The sequence below is a fragment of the Schistocerca americana genome, chromosome 1 (genome assembly GCF_021461395.2).
Source record: "Schistocerca americana isolate TAMUIC-IGC-003095 chromosome 1, iqSchAmer2.1, whole genome shotgun sequence".
Classification (NCBI taxonomy): Eukaryota; Metazoa; Arthropoda; class Insecta; order Orthoptera; family Acrididae; genus Schistocerca; species Schistocerca americana.
Window position 1 is genome coordinate 744364318 of NC_060119.1, and position 15392 is coordinate 744379709.

At 41.7% G+C, this 15392-nt stretch overlaps 1 protein-coding gene across 3 annotated transcripts in view; it reads left to right on the plus strand.

The window, feature by feature from the left end:
• The window catches only part of LOC124610925 (serine/threonine-protein kinase Warts-like), a 213257-nt gene that overhangs the window by 148675 nt on the left and 49190 nt on the right, over window positions 1-15392 (plus strand). For all 3 annotated transcript variants that reach the window (XM_047140199.1, XM_047140201.1, XM_047140200.1), the window contains exon 5: window positions 12574-14303. In XM_047140199.1, coding sequence (XP_046996155.1) covers window positions 12574-14303 — 1730 coding nt within the window. The remainder of the gene's footprint in view (window positions 1-12573; window positions 14304-15392) is intronic.

A 15392-nucleotide genomic window follows, 5' to 3' on the forward strand; every position in this document is an offset into this window, starting at 1 on the left:
GCGAGTAATCAGCATGCTTCGTTGCCCCTGTGCGACAGGCAGCAGCTAAGACGAGGATACATGGTCATCACTCCAGTGGACTGGCACTGAGTCAGGTCTTGAGGCAGGGTGGTATGTGACGGTCAGAGAATACAACCATCCCTACTGATACTGATATACAGCTTGTGTTGTTGCAGGATATTGCTGTGTGCAGAGCCAAACTGTGGGCACCTTGTGGACAATGGCGGCTCACAGAGGTGGTGTGTGCCCACATGTGATTGTGGGTGGGCTTCAAAGTGACCCATGCACGAACCACAGAACCTTGGGCTCTGTGGTGCCCAAGGTTGACAGTCTACAGTGGATGAAAGTTATCCAGCATGTGACACACAGGCTGGAAGGCTCCAAATCAGTAGCATTCGCACTTAGGCAGAGACAGCAAGCTCACAGCTATTGAAGGCAGCATCTGTGATTTGAGGTTTGACCAGCATAAACTATACCTCATAGCAGGCTGCATGTGGTGATTGATATTGTTTGTGTAAAATGGGCAGTATTTATGTGAACTCAGTCTGCCACCATTTCTGTAATGGCAGTACCATCCCACCAACAGAACTGCTGCTTGAGACATACTCATTGGGCAATCATGACATCACTTCCTTGGTGACCCAATCCTTCAACTTTGTTAACTGTACTGCAGCTTGTCTTAAGTAGGCTCAGTCTGCACAAAGAAGGATCAAGACTATACTGACACCTGAAACCAAGACACATCACCACAACTCTGTTGTGCTGGCTACTACAGTACTGCTGCACATGCAGGATCATCTGCTCTGCTATAATGCATCCTCTCTGAGTTTGTATTAGCCCACTGATCTTTCCTTACCTGTTGGCCATGGATATTACTACATTGAACCACCACATGACATATATAGAGAGCAAACTAAAAACAAAATTGAAAACTCTTTCCTATTAACAAACTCTGTAACAATTCAACTTAAACAGGAAATGGTCCTGTGTGATTGATCTCTCATGCTTGGCACTACTTCCTGTTTATCCAGTGGTTTTTTAACTTACTGTTTGGTGCATCCATTGGTATCTTGACTTTATAACAAAAGTTTACCTTACATTTTTCCAGGAAATGTATCCCTAAATGTACAGGGTGATTCAAAAAGAATACCACAACTTTAAAAATGTGTATTTAATGAAAGAAACATAATATTACCTTCTGTTATACATCATTACAAAGAGTATTTAAAAAGGTTTTTTTTCACTCAAAAACAAGTTCAGAGATGTTCAATATGGCCCCCTCCAGACACACGAGCAATATCAACCCGATACTCCAACTCGTTCCACACTCTCTGTAGCATATCAGGCGTAACAGTTTGGATAGCTGCTGTTATTTCTCGTTTCAAATCATCAATGGTGGCTGGGAGAGGTGGCCGAAACACCATATCCTTAACATACCCCCATAAGAAAAAATCGCAGGGGGTAAGATCAGGGCTTCTTGGAGGCCAGTGATGACGTGCTCTGTCACGGGCTGCCTGGCGGCCGATCCATCGCCTCGGGTAGTTGACGTTCAGGTAGTTACGGACAGATAAGTGCCAATGTGGTGGCGCTCCATCCTGCTGAAATATGAATTGTTGTGCTTCTTGTTCGAGCTGAGGGAACAGCCAATTCTCTAACACCTCCAGATACTGTAGTCCAGTTACAGTAGCACCTTCGAAGAAAAAGGGACCAAAAACTTTATTGGCTGAAATGGCGAACAAATGTACAACTAAATGAAACTTTATAGCTTCCTTAATTCGCCTGCAGATAGTGCTTAGCTCTGCCTTTTGTCGTTGCAGAGTTTTAAATTCCTAAAGTTGTGGTATTCTTTTTGAATCACCCTGTATAATGATATGCAACTTGCATATGGCACTACTGGTACCCACTACGGTAGTCTCATTGATTTCCCTTACTTTAATGCTAATTACAGGTAGACTTTTTTGCAGTGCTGTGTTCTGTTGTACCGTGCACTACTGTATCACGTGCATTAAGTTGTTCGCCCGCTGTTTAGTTGGTTTATCCTGTGCGGAGGATGATCTTGCGACAGTATGTCATTGGCAACAGCTTCTCCCAGTTGGAACAATGCTCCACTGATTTCCACCATGCACTGCCAAAGATCACTTTTGACGTTACACTTTCTCTTAAGCTCAGTAAACAAAATATTGCAAGTGTCGTCAATTTTATGAACCTCCCCATCTGCAGGTGACCACTTATGGAGGGATTCAGTGTGATCAACCCAGTCACTAGTACATCTATATCACATCTGTATACATACTATGCTAGCCATTGTACGCTAAATGGCAGAAGGTACGCTGTACCACTTCTAGTCATTTCTTGTCCTGTTCCATTTGCAAATAGGGTGAGGGATAAACAACCATCTTTATTCCTCGGTATGAACCCTAATTTCTAGTACCTTGTCTTTGTGGACCATATGTGAAATATGTGTTGGCGGAAGTAGAATCTTTCTGCAATCAGCTTCAAATACTGGTTCTCTAAATTTTCTCAGCAGTATTCCTTGGAAAGAACATAGCTTCACATCCAGGGATTCCCATTTAGTTCCCAAAGTATCTCAATAGCAGTTGGATATTGTTCGATCCTACTGGTAACAAATCTAACTGCCCACCTTTGAATTGTTTCAAAGTCTTCTTATAATCTGAACTGGTACAGATCCCAAACACTTGAGCAGCGTTCAAGAATAGGTCGTACTAGTGTCCTATATGTAGTCTGCTTTACAGATAGAAACCACATTTGCCCAAAATTCTTCCAGTAAAACGTAGTTGACCATTCACCTTCCCTACCCCAATACTCACATCTTCGTTTGATTTCATATCTCTCTGGGCACCCAGATATTTAAACCACATGATTGTGTCAAGCAGAGCACTGCTAACACTGTGTCTGAACATTATGGGTTTCTCTTTCCTATTTATTTGCATTAACTTACATTTTTCTAGATTTACAACTAGCTGCCATTTGTCACACCAAGTAGAAAGTTTGTTGAAGTCATCTGGTATGCTCCTACAGTCACAGAACTTCGACGCCTTACCATAGGTCACAGTGTCGTCAGCAAAAAACCGCAGATTGCTGCCCAACCTGTCCGCCAGATCATTTATGTAGGAAATAATAGTAGTCCTATCATATTTCCATGGGGCACTTCTCCATTGAGGACAACATACTGGGTCCTATTTCTTAAGAAGGCTTTGAGCCACTCACTTATCTGGAAACCTATTCTGTATGCTCGTACTGTCTGTAGTGAGGCACTGTGTCAAATGCTTTCCGGAAATCTAGAAATATGGTATATGCCTGTTACCTTTCATCTCTAATTCACAGTACATCATCTAAGAAAAGGACAAGCTGAACTTCGCATGAACAAGTCACTTGGGACTTTGCATTGAATGAGAGTTGTAAACGCAAGCCAAATAAGGGGCCTATGCCATAGTGTACTCCTAGTAAAACCAAATTGGGATTCCATCTGGACCTGGTGAATTATTTGTTTTGAACTCTTTCAGTTGTTTCTCCGTGCCAGGTGTGCTAACTACTATGTCGTCCACATGGGAGTCTGTTCAGTTGTCAAATGGATGGTATATTGTCCTGTGTGAACAATTTCTTAAATGTGAAATTTAAAACTTTGACTTTTGTTTTACTATTGTCAACTACTATACCAGACTGCTCAACAAATGACTGGATGAAAGCCTTAGATCCACTTATCGTTTTCATATAGGACCAGAATTTGTTTTGGTTTTTTAGCCAGATCGTTTTCTGAGGCATGACAGTGGTAATTGTTGTATGCTTTGCACATAGATCTTTTCACAGATCCGTGAATCTTTACTTATCTTTGCCTGTTATCATTTGCACATTCTCTTCTGAACCAAGAGTGCAACAGGCTTTACTTCCTCAGAATTTTCTGAATTTTCTTGTTAAACCATGGTGGATCTTTTCCACCCTTAATCCACTTACTAGGCACACACTTCTCCAGACCACAATTTACAGTCTGTTTAAACTTTGCCCTAATTCCTCTATGTCTATCTGACTGGAACTAAGTGATGTCATTTCATTACCGAGGTGGGATCTAACAACTGTTTAGCTGCTCTTACTAACAGAAAGCGTCTCCTAGCCTTCTTTATTAACTTTCATTATCATAGTTGCTGTAATGACGTCGCGATCACTAATCCTCATCTCTATATCGCTGCTGTTGATAAAGTCTGGTCTCTTTGTAGCTACAGGGTGTAAGATGTTTCCATTTTGTATGGGCTGCTGAACTAGCTGCTCAAGTCAGTCTTCAGAAAATGCAAAAGTACTTTACAAGACTGACTGTACTCCCCCCAATGCAGTGAATCTGTTTATGTCCCAGCAGTTCATGCTTGGTAGGTTAAAGTTGCCTTCAACTAGTATCACATGGTCTTGGTACTTAGGTGGTGCTGACTGTAGACCTTCTTTGAATAACTCTAGAAGTTTCACAGTGCAATTGGGTGGCCGGTAAAAAAATCCAAGAATTAACTTGGTTCCACCTAGACCTGTTACACACAACCAAATTACTTCAGTCACACACAATTTTGACCTCAATAGAGGAAATATTTTTGTCAGCTGCGATGAACACTCCCTCTCCTATGGCATCTAATCTGTCTTTCTGATACGTATTCTATGATTCGCTAAATATCTCAGAGCTTTCTGCTTCAGGTTTCAGCCAGCTCTAGGTCTCAAGAATAATTTGAGTAAAGAACTTTCCTGGAGGAAAGTAAACTCATGGAACATTGTTACGAATACTTCAACAATTTGCCGATAAAATTTTGACAGTTCAAGTGTCTGTACTGTGTATCAACTGACGAGTGTTCATCAGAATATCTCAAACTACTGCCTAGCCTATAAAAAGCCCATGTGCACCCCACAAATACTCTGCTACCTGAGTAGGTGCTTCCTGTGTGTAGTGCACCCCTGACCTATGAAGGGGAATCCTACAGATCCCCACCTGATAATGCGGGGCTAGATATCTGCAGCCAAGACAGTCATAGAGTCAACGAAGCCTTCGCTTCAGACCCTCTATTCGTCTCCAAACCATAGGACCCTGCTCGACTTTGGGAAAAATGCTGCAAATTACGAGCTCTGTTTGCAGCCCATGCGTGGGGGCAGCAGCTTTCACCACTTCCACCAGCTGTATGTGTGAACTGGCCTCAGAACCCATGCAACTGGCATCTTTAGTGCCGACATGAGCGACAACTTGTAGAAGACTGCACTCTGCGTGCTCAACAGTGGCAGCAAGGCTGTGTCCACATCTCGGATGAGGCCCCCTGGCAGACATACCGAGTGCACATTGGCTTTCTTTCCAGCCCTGAATGCTATCTTCCTAGGGGCTCCATAATGTGCCTAACATGGAGCTCCTGATTACTGTAGTTGGAATCACAAATGATGGCGGTCGAGTTTAGGCTTGTTCTGCGCGTCTATGACATGCGTTTTCCGACACCCAGTGAGCATTCAATAGTGTTCTCTGCAGTCTGCTGTGAATGTCATATCCAGTGTGAGTATTAAACATGACTGTAGTGAGTTATTTAGTGAATTTTTATTCCATTAGCTGTGAGTTGTCACTGCTGATGGTGGTGATAAGCAAAAAATTCCGCACAAGCAAACGAGAGACATAATTTGCTGTATATATGCTTTTTTCAAGTGCAAAGAACATGTACACGCTTAACGCTATTGTCACGTGCAACAGGCAACAATGCAATCTCTGCCCATGTTTCAAACTGCCCCAACTGCCATCGTTTGTGGATTGGACTATAGCAAATCCCCGCCCACAAGTGCTTGCTTGTACCCTGCTGAAGATATGACCACACATTCATTCAGAATGCAGTTAGGTGTGGCCAGATGGTCAGCTTCCACATTGGCCCTCTGTCTGAAGCGATTCAAATGTGTTACCACCTGCCTCTCACCCTGCTGTGAGGTTGATGTCTGACATCCTGTTATAAAACCAGTAGTCTCATGTATTCTTTATTTTGTGTCAGCATCAGTGTATGTCAGTCAAGGTGGTGCTAGGTTGTGGTCTGTGGTCCAAGTTGGAAGTAGGTCTTGATCAGTGAAGCATACTTAGATCAACAAGTGACCTCTCATGGCCAGTGTTCAGTGTTGTCACTGTGCAGCAGGCAGCAGGTGAGGAAAGACTACATGGTCAGCACTTCAACCATGTAGCACTAGTCAGATCTTGATGTAGGGTGGTATGCGGCAAGCAGAGAAGTCAGCCGTGCTAACTAGTACTGATGTGCAGTTTATTGAAGGGTGAACCATACCATGCAGAGCCAAATTGTGCACCCCAGTGTGGACAGCAGTGGCTCTCAGCTGTGAAGTGTGCCCTCATGGGGCAATGGCAAGTAGTAGCAAAGTCTGCAAATACAGGCAATGGCAGCTAAAGCCCCTATCACACGGTGCACCTAAACTGTATGCCTAGGTACCAGCGTACCAAGCATGCATATCTGTAACTACAGACTGGTTCACATCGACGTTTTACACCATCCACACAGGATTACCTGGTGCACGTGCACATTAGACGGTAATAATGTGCAAAATGCAAATAGAACTGTCTGATCTCTTGTAAAGTTGTTCATTCTACCACACGAAACTCGAGGGAGACGGTGCGGTTTACTGGAATGTCATTCGTTTAAATTATTTCTGTGAGCTCAAGTTCCTGATTAGTAAGAAATTATTGTAATTATTTTTATCATTATTTATGTTGTAATTTTTATTCTTTTATGATGGTTACTTCTGTTCTGAATTACAGACTCAACAGTTAGCTTTATATTATGACACTTGGTTACAAAGGCGCTATACACACACACACACACACACACACACACACACACACACACACACACACACACTTGCACATGGAGGACCCACTCTTTTTTGGAGCTATTCCCCTGACAGTGACAATAAACCTTTGGATTAGAGCAGAATGATGACAAAAACGAAAAGCCAGTGCCTGGGCCACTAAGAGTTTTACAGTCTTCGTCTGTTGCACTGGTTAAAACTGTATGGGCTTTCTCGCCTTTCATTGCCAGTTTCTCTTTCTTGGTATGCTGAAATAAAGCAAGAGATTCAATAAAAACAAACATGAACTTTTGTAAGCTAAGGCATTAAAATACAAATCGAAAATCACTGTGTAACGTTATATGTATATTACTCAGAAATAAACAATTGCAACTGCCAATGTACCTTATTATGACACAGCGTGTCAAGCGGGTCATGCCTTTCCTTGCTGTATTCCTGAATTAAGACACTTAAAGCCTCTCTGCTCCACTCCATTTCTACAATACGAAGCAATCAGTAGCAAAAATGCTTTCACAAACAGCTAATATAATAGGAAATCTACTGGCAGAAAGGTATTACCTTTTTTTTACTGCATTTATGAAAACCTATTTACTGTAAAAAAATGCGGAAAACCCCCACCATGAAAATCTGAAATTAGCCACTCGCCACCTAACAATAAGCAAACAACAAGCAAAAGGTACTGCGGTACTTCCTTCTGTGCAAGTGCAAGTTATCAGTGTCTAGTGCCCATGTGCGGATTGACGGCAGTTTAGAACTGCTCCCTATTCTGGCACGTGGATAAAGTGTCTGCTGATTTTCATAGTTTCACCCATTCTACTGCTAGATGGCTATCGCCCTAGGCCAGTACCGTTTGAGGTGGATCATCGTGTAATACCCTCTTAAGTGGCCCATGCACGAACGTAGGTGGCTTGCAATGGATGTAAGTTAGTCAGCATGTGCCCCGCTGGCTGGAAGGCACCAGGTCAGCAGTAAATGGACTTACGACGTGGATAACTGACTTGCAGCTAGTGCAGACAGTTGGCCAATTATGACATCATTGCCTTGCTGACCCAATTCTTCTGCTGTGTCAACAGTACTGTAGTGCTGGTGTGCTGTGATGATGTCACAACTTATGTTTTCGGGAGATCTGGGTGATGACTTCCACAATTTAAGCATAGTCTGATTATGAATTCTTTCACAAGAACACCCACCACTGACATTTCTAGTGCCACTATGCCGTGACATTTGTCTGCTGATGTGGTCACGGGTCTCTTCCACTAGGCTAAGAAATGCTGTGGTGCAACAGTACCTATACAAAACTTGAACTTAATTTTTTCGGCTTCATTACCATTGTTGACTGCTAACAAAATTCATTTATATTTTGAGTTAGGGATTTAAATAGCACATTCAGGACAGAGCTGCTGTTGTTGATTCTTGCTTGTTCACTGACTTCTGTTCCTCTGAGGGTAACAGATTTCTTGGATCAGCATACAAAGAGTCAGTACAGGAGTTGCCTGCCATTGGTTGCATGAGACATTATGTCTCTTAGGCATCAGAAGTTGCCATAGATCCACTTTAAAGTTTGAACAGCAGCAGCCCCAGCTGTCTTAAATATATTTTGTTTCATCAAGAAACTGCAGCACATATGCAGTACAAAACTGCAATGGTGTATGGGAGAATCAGTACAAAAAGAATTCACAAATTTGTACCCACACAAAATGTGGTATCAGTACTGGATGACAAATACAGGTGTAGCCACATTTGATTGTAAGTCTTCATCTCAAATGTTGGCCAAACATAGAACCTTTGCACCGACCTTCTGCTGATATCTTCCGTGGCAATAGCTTGTGTATACACTGACAGGAAAAAAATCACAACAACAAAAGATAATTAATGTAGAGTAATGAAATTTCAGGAATACATTTGTCTAGGTAACATATTTAAGTGATTGACATTGCAAGATCACAGGTTAATGTAAGTGCGAGATAAGTCATAGCAAATGTGAAATTCTGGTACATTAATAAGTGGTGTAACCACCAGAATATTGAATGCAAGCATGCAAATGTGCATGCATTGTGTTTTAGGGCCAGTTTGTGGGTTGGAGTTACATGCCTGTTGTACTTTGTCAGTTAATACAGGGATGGTTAATGCTGTTTGCGGATGACTCTTGATCTCTCATATTTGCTTGATTGGAGACAGATCTGGTGATCAAGCAGGCCAAGGCAACACTTTGACACTTTGTGGAGCATGTTTGGATTATAATAGTGGTATGTGCATGAGCATTATCCTGATGGGAAATACCCCCTAGAATGCTGTTCATGAAAGGCAGCACAACATGTTGAATCACCAAATTGACGTACAAATTTGCAGCCAAGGTACACAGGATAACCACAAGAGTGTTCTTGCTGTCATGAAATTGCACCCCGGACCATAACTCCAGGTGTAGGTCCAGTGTGTCTAGCATGCAGGCAACTTGGTTGCAAGCTCTCAACTAGCCTCCTCTTAACCCACACACAGCCATCACTGGCACCAAGGCAGACCTACGCACTAGTCGTCCAATGAGCTCTTGCTTCACACCACTTGAGATTGCAAATGGCAGTGGTTTGGGTTTAGTGGAATGCACACTATGGGGCATCTGTCGTGGGGCTGTCTTGAAAAAACCGATTTCTAACAGTTCGTTGTGTCACTGTGGTGCCAACTGCTGCTCAGATTGCTGCTGCAGATGTTGCACGATGCGTCCGAGTCTCATACCAAACACAATGGCCACTCATCTCGGTAGTGCCATGTGACCGTCTGGGACCCGATATTCTTGCAACCCACGGTGTGTTCAAAGAGTAAGGTGACTTTATATTTTTATGAAAAAATATTTATTTGCTCATCAATATTCATGCTGTCCCCTTCAAAGTAATCTGCCTCAGATACAATACACTTGTGCCAACACTTCTTCCAGTCCTCAAAGCACTTCTCATAAGCACCTTTTGGCACAGCCTTGAGTACTTCCAGTGATGCAGTTTTTATTTCCTCAGTTGTTGAAAATCTTCATCCTTTCATAGGTCACCAAATCCGGTGAATATGGCAGCTGAGGCATGATTGTGGTATTGTTTTTAGCCAAGAAATCTCTCACAAGCAACAACGAATGAGCAGGTACATTGTCGTGATGAAAAGCCATGAATTATTTTTCTACAATTCCGGAGTTTTTTGTGTGTTGCTTGTTGCAAGCAGCGCATAACATCAAGGTAATACTCCTTATTGACCATACAACCTTGAGGCAAAAATTCATGATTCACTATGTCGTGGTAATTTAACAGCTTCGATGTTATCATCTGTTAGTCATTGACATCTTCTTGGCCATCTTGGAAGAGCTTGTACCACTTGTAAATTTTTTTTTTTTTTACACTTAGAGCAGACTCATCGTATGCCATTGTCAACATTTCAAGTGTTTTAGAACACTTGATTCCATTTTTCACACAAAATTTGTTAAAAAATCTTTGCTTCATTTTTTATAAAAATAGAAAATTGCCGAGCACACTAAAACACGTCTGACCTTTCTATCTGTCAAAAACAAATGAAGTATGCTGTAAACTTGAAGCTTTGTACATATTTTTGGGACATGTGTACCAACATAACAAAAAATAATAATAATCGATAATCGAATGTACATTGCCGTGCAATTTGAAAAGTCACCTTACTTTTTGAACAACCCTTGTATGTTCCTGTGACTGCTGCCATCAGTCATACACAGTGACTACAGTCCTGCCAAGTCTTTCTGCAGTATCTCAGAAAGAACATTGAGCTTCTTGTAGCTTTATTAAATGACCTCATTTAAACTCAGCGAGGCATCTTTGTTGCCTTAGAGGTATTTTTGACTAACATGAATGCACCACACCCAATCTCAAAGGTGACTAATGCTCACAGCCATAACAGCCTTTCTTTAACGCAAACCTGATTTGCATCCTCATAGTGGTGCTACTAACACCATTCTAATGCAGCTGGTGTGAAATTTGAATAGACATCATATTTCAGGTGCAGAAACACACCTGCCAACTTTCATTTGTGTTGCACAACTCCTCCTTGGTGTTGTGATTTTTTTTTTTTTTTTCATCAGTATATGTAGCCCTTTACGTAAGCTACCCTTCACACTAAATCAAACACACCCTCAATTACAGTACTCACAGTGGCATTCTGATTGGCAACAGGTGGACTTTTTAGGATGACCTTAATTGTCATTATGCTGTTGGATCATAATCAAGAGTGTATTATTCAATGTCATATTGGACAAACTGTTTAAATGATATGCTTTATATTATGAATGATCATGGCTGTTCTGATTTGTGGAGATCTTCATAGCAACCACTTAAAACACTGACTTTATGCATTTACGTTTAATGTTCAGTAATTGTGCTGTACTTTTTTGTGTTACTATTAAATATTGATCAGTTTTTATTAATGTGTGATGATTACAACACTGAATTACAGCTTTCTTGTAGAGTATTATATTTTTAGTTTAACTCTCCTTGATTAAAACTCTAGAAAGTAGGGACCTTGGTGTAAAAATTTATACACTAGAGCAACTTGTCAGTCATTCCCATCTGTGATGATGACCCAGTAAGGCAGTGGAATGTATTAAGAAAACATTGGATGGAGATGAAGCTTCAGAATTAAACAGTAATTGTTTTAAAAATTGAGAGTGTAGCATTTGCTTTGAAAATATATCCTTTGGAGAAAATCACACTCTTTTTTGGGCGAATGCAGGTGTCACATGACCTTCTACACACAGTTTTTCCACACCCTTTCAATGTAGATTTGAATACAACAGTTAACTATTAATGGAGCTGCCATTTTATGATTTGAACCCATATTTGTATTTCATTTACTTTTGTGTGTGTGTGTGTGTGTGTGTGTGGTTTTTTTTTTTAACTCAGAGGCATGTACATTTTTTAGTGAAGTTCTCTCTGTTGCACTGGGTAAAACTGTATGAACTATGTACAAGTGTTCCTCTTATTTCTCCAACCTCTGGTGTTCATTTGTTTTTAAAATCTAAAATCTAGCACTTACTCATCTGAAGTTAATAGCATCATCTGTGTATTTATTTTTCTTGGAAGTTTTTCTGTCTTTAATTAACACCCAGAACAAAATTTAATACAGTATTTTATAAGTTCTTTGGCCAAAGGCTGACATCAAGACGTAAACGGAATTTTCATGTTTTTGCTTAGAACACATACCAAAGTGTAATGAAACGTAATCATCATGGTATTTCCTAAGGCTCTTCTCTGTATCACAGTTTACAATAAGTCTTTGGAGGCCATACTGTCCTCTGATTTGATGTTTTCTTCTGACACAAGCATCACCTGCTTCAGGTGGCATGTTGCTGTTCCACTGTCCACAAGCTTTTAAAAAAATATCAAGCTCGTAAATATCAAACTATGTATTTCTGAATATACATATAGATGTACCACCTTCTGTAAGGCCATGTAGAGTTGCCTAAGGAAAGCCTTAGTGTATAAAGAATGCCATGTGTTATTAGTAATTGTTTATTAATATTGTATTCAGTTACTAACTGAAATATGTTTCATATTATTGTACATTATTCTTTGAGGGCGAAGACAGATTTTATGCTCGTGTTTTGGAGAGAGAACAATGTAATGAATGTTTCCATAAAAATAGTAAGCTTCAGTTACAGTATCGTACAGTCTGCTACAGTCATATTACTTACTTGCTTAAATTGTAAATTTCATTTAAAACAGCATTTATTTACATAATTTACAGGTGCAGCAGCAGTTGTCTCAGCAGATGCAGGCATTGAACCTGTATCCATCCAGTTCTACTGGAAGTAGTGGTGGACCAAGTGTTTCTGCTGCAGGCGGCAGTAGTGGTGGTAGTGGCTCCCTTTCTTCTGAACCACCACCCCCTTACCCTTTAGTACCTCCATCGCCTACTGTACCCCCACCTCCACCATCATATACTGTATCAATTCAAAGTCGACAAAGCCCCACACAGTCCCAGCAGGAATACAGGAAGAGCCCATCATCAGGAATCTACTCAGGTCCAGGATCAGCTGGCTCACCTAGCCCTGTTACAGTCTCTGTTGCCAGTCCTCCACCCTCAGCTTCATCTGTCGCTCGGCCGACACCTCTGTTAGCCTGGAGTGCACGTCAAGCGAAGACGCAACCTCCTATCATCATGCAATCCGTGAAGAGCACACAGGTTCAAAAACCAGTTCTACAGACAGCCATTGCCCCAACTGCACCCCCACCTACTGCACAGCCTCCAACTCAGTCACAGCCTCCACCTCCTTCATATGCGTTGTCTTTGCAACAGAAGCAACAGCATGCAGTGGCTGCTGCTCAAAAACAAACTCCACCTCCTGTACCTGTACAACAGTCTTCTGTTGGTTCAGTCACCCCAAGCCAGGTCTCTGTACCCACAACAGATCCTCCTAGCTATGCCATCACTATGCAAGCACTTGCCGCATCAAGAGGACATCATCACCATCCGTTGCCACCTCCACCGTATGGTCCACTACCGGGTGCTGATGACGGAGTTGTAGCAAGTGGTGCTCAGGTTTCCACTGTGGAAAGTGCAGCTACGCCACGTCCTTCACCAGCAGTCCAGCAAGCTGCGGGCCATAGTCATCACCCGCCATTGCAACGCAAGTTTTCACCAGCTGTTCCTGAAGGTGTGGTTCGTGCTGACAGTCCAGGATCGGTGCAGATTAATGACTGCAGACCATCACCTCAGCCTCCACTGCCTGCCTATCCTTCTGAGAACCCCCAGCAGACACCACCACTTCCACCCACCACCTCGTCTTCTGTAGCCAATAAGAACAAGGGTTCACAAGCAAATTCACAGAATGGAGGTGAACGAAGATCTGGACCAGCACCCCCACCATATAAGATTGACCATCAGTCGCCCATACCAGAGCGTAAACATATTAGCAAAGAGAAAGAAGAAGAGCGCAGAGACTGCAAAGTGCGCAACTATTCCCCTCAAGCTTTCAAGTTCTTCATGGAACAACATGTAGAGAATGTGCTGAAATCGCACAAACAGAGGTTAGTCCGCCGTATGCAATTGGAGACAGAAATGTCCAAAATAGGTTTGAGTGCAGAAGCACAGTGCCAGATGCGTAAAATGCTCTCACAAAAAGAATCAAACTATATTCGCCTGAAACGTGCCAAGATGGACAAGTCAATGTTCACAAAAATAAAACCAATTGGTGTTGGAGCATTTGGTGAAGTGGCTTTAGTGCGTAAAATTGATACCCATCACTTGTATGCCATGAAAACTTTACGAAAAGCAGATGTTCTCAAGAGGAACCAAGTGGCTCATGTTAAAGCGGAAAGAGATATTCTTGCTGAAGCTGATAATGAGTGGGTTGTGAAACTGTATTATTCCTTCCAGGATAAGGACAATTTATATTTTGTTATGGACTACATTCCTGGAGGAGACCTAATGTCATTACTAATTAAATTGGGCATCTTTGAAGAACCTTTAGCCAGGTATGTCTTTTTTTTCCTTTCTTTCTTTTTTTCCATTTGATTTTCGTTTACAGTTATTACGGGGCACTAATTCAAAAGCAGGAATTTTTGCTTGTTTAGTTTGGGCATAATTTAAGGTGTGTGTTGGTTTCTTGTATTATGGATTTTTCTGTTATCTGTCACATATAGCCCATGTGGTTATTTTTGTGGAAAGGATGGACAATTTCGTACAAGGGATTGCCTGTTTAACTTACCCTCATTTTGTCAAAGTGTTGCATGTTAATTGTATTAATGAAAGAAATATGGTGAGTCACATCAACAACTCTTACAAGGGAACCTCCCCATCGCACCCCCCTCAGATTTAGTTATAATTTAGCACAGTGGATAGGCCTCGAAAAACTGAACACAGATCAATCGAGAAAACAGGAAGAAGTAGTGTGCAACTATGAAAAAATAAGCAAAATATACAAACTGAGTAGTCCATGGGCAACATAGGCAACATCAAGGATGATCTGAGCACAGGAACGCCGTGGTCCCGTGGTTAGCGTGAGCAGCTGCAGAGCGAGAGGCCCTTGGTTCAAGTCTTCCCTCGAGCGAAAAGTTTACTTACTTTATTTTTGCAAAGTTATGATCTGTCCGTTCGTTCATTGATGTCTCTGTTCACTGTAATAAGTTTAGTGTCTGTGTTTTGCGACTGCACCGCAAAACCGTGCGATTAGTAGATGAAACGACGTGCCTCTCCAATGGGAACCGAAAACATTTGATCCAGGAAAACATGTCTGATATATTCTATATGACTATTATGTGTGAGTGCCTGAACTCTGATAATTGTCTGAAAATAAAAAATTAAACTTTTCACTCGAGGGAAGACTTGAACCAGTGACCTTTCGTTCCGCATCTGCTCACGCTAACCACGGGACCACGGCGCTCCTGAGCTCACATAATCCTAAATGTTGCCTATCTTGCACATGGACTACTCAGGTTGTATATGTTGCTTATTTTTTCATAGTTCCACATGACTTCTTCCTGTTTTCTCGATTGATCTGTGTTCAGTTTTTCAAGGCCTATCCACTGTGCCAACTTATAACTAAATCTGAGGAGGGTGCAATG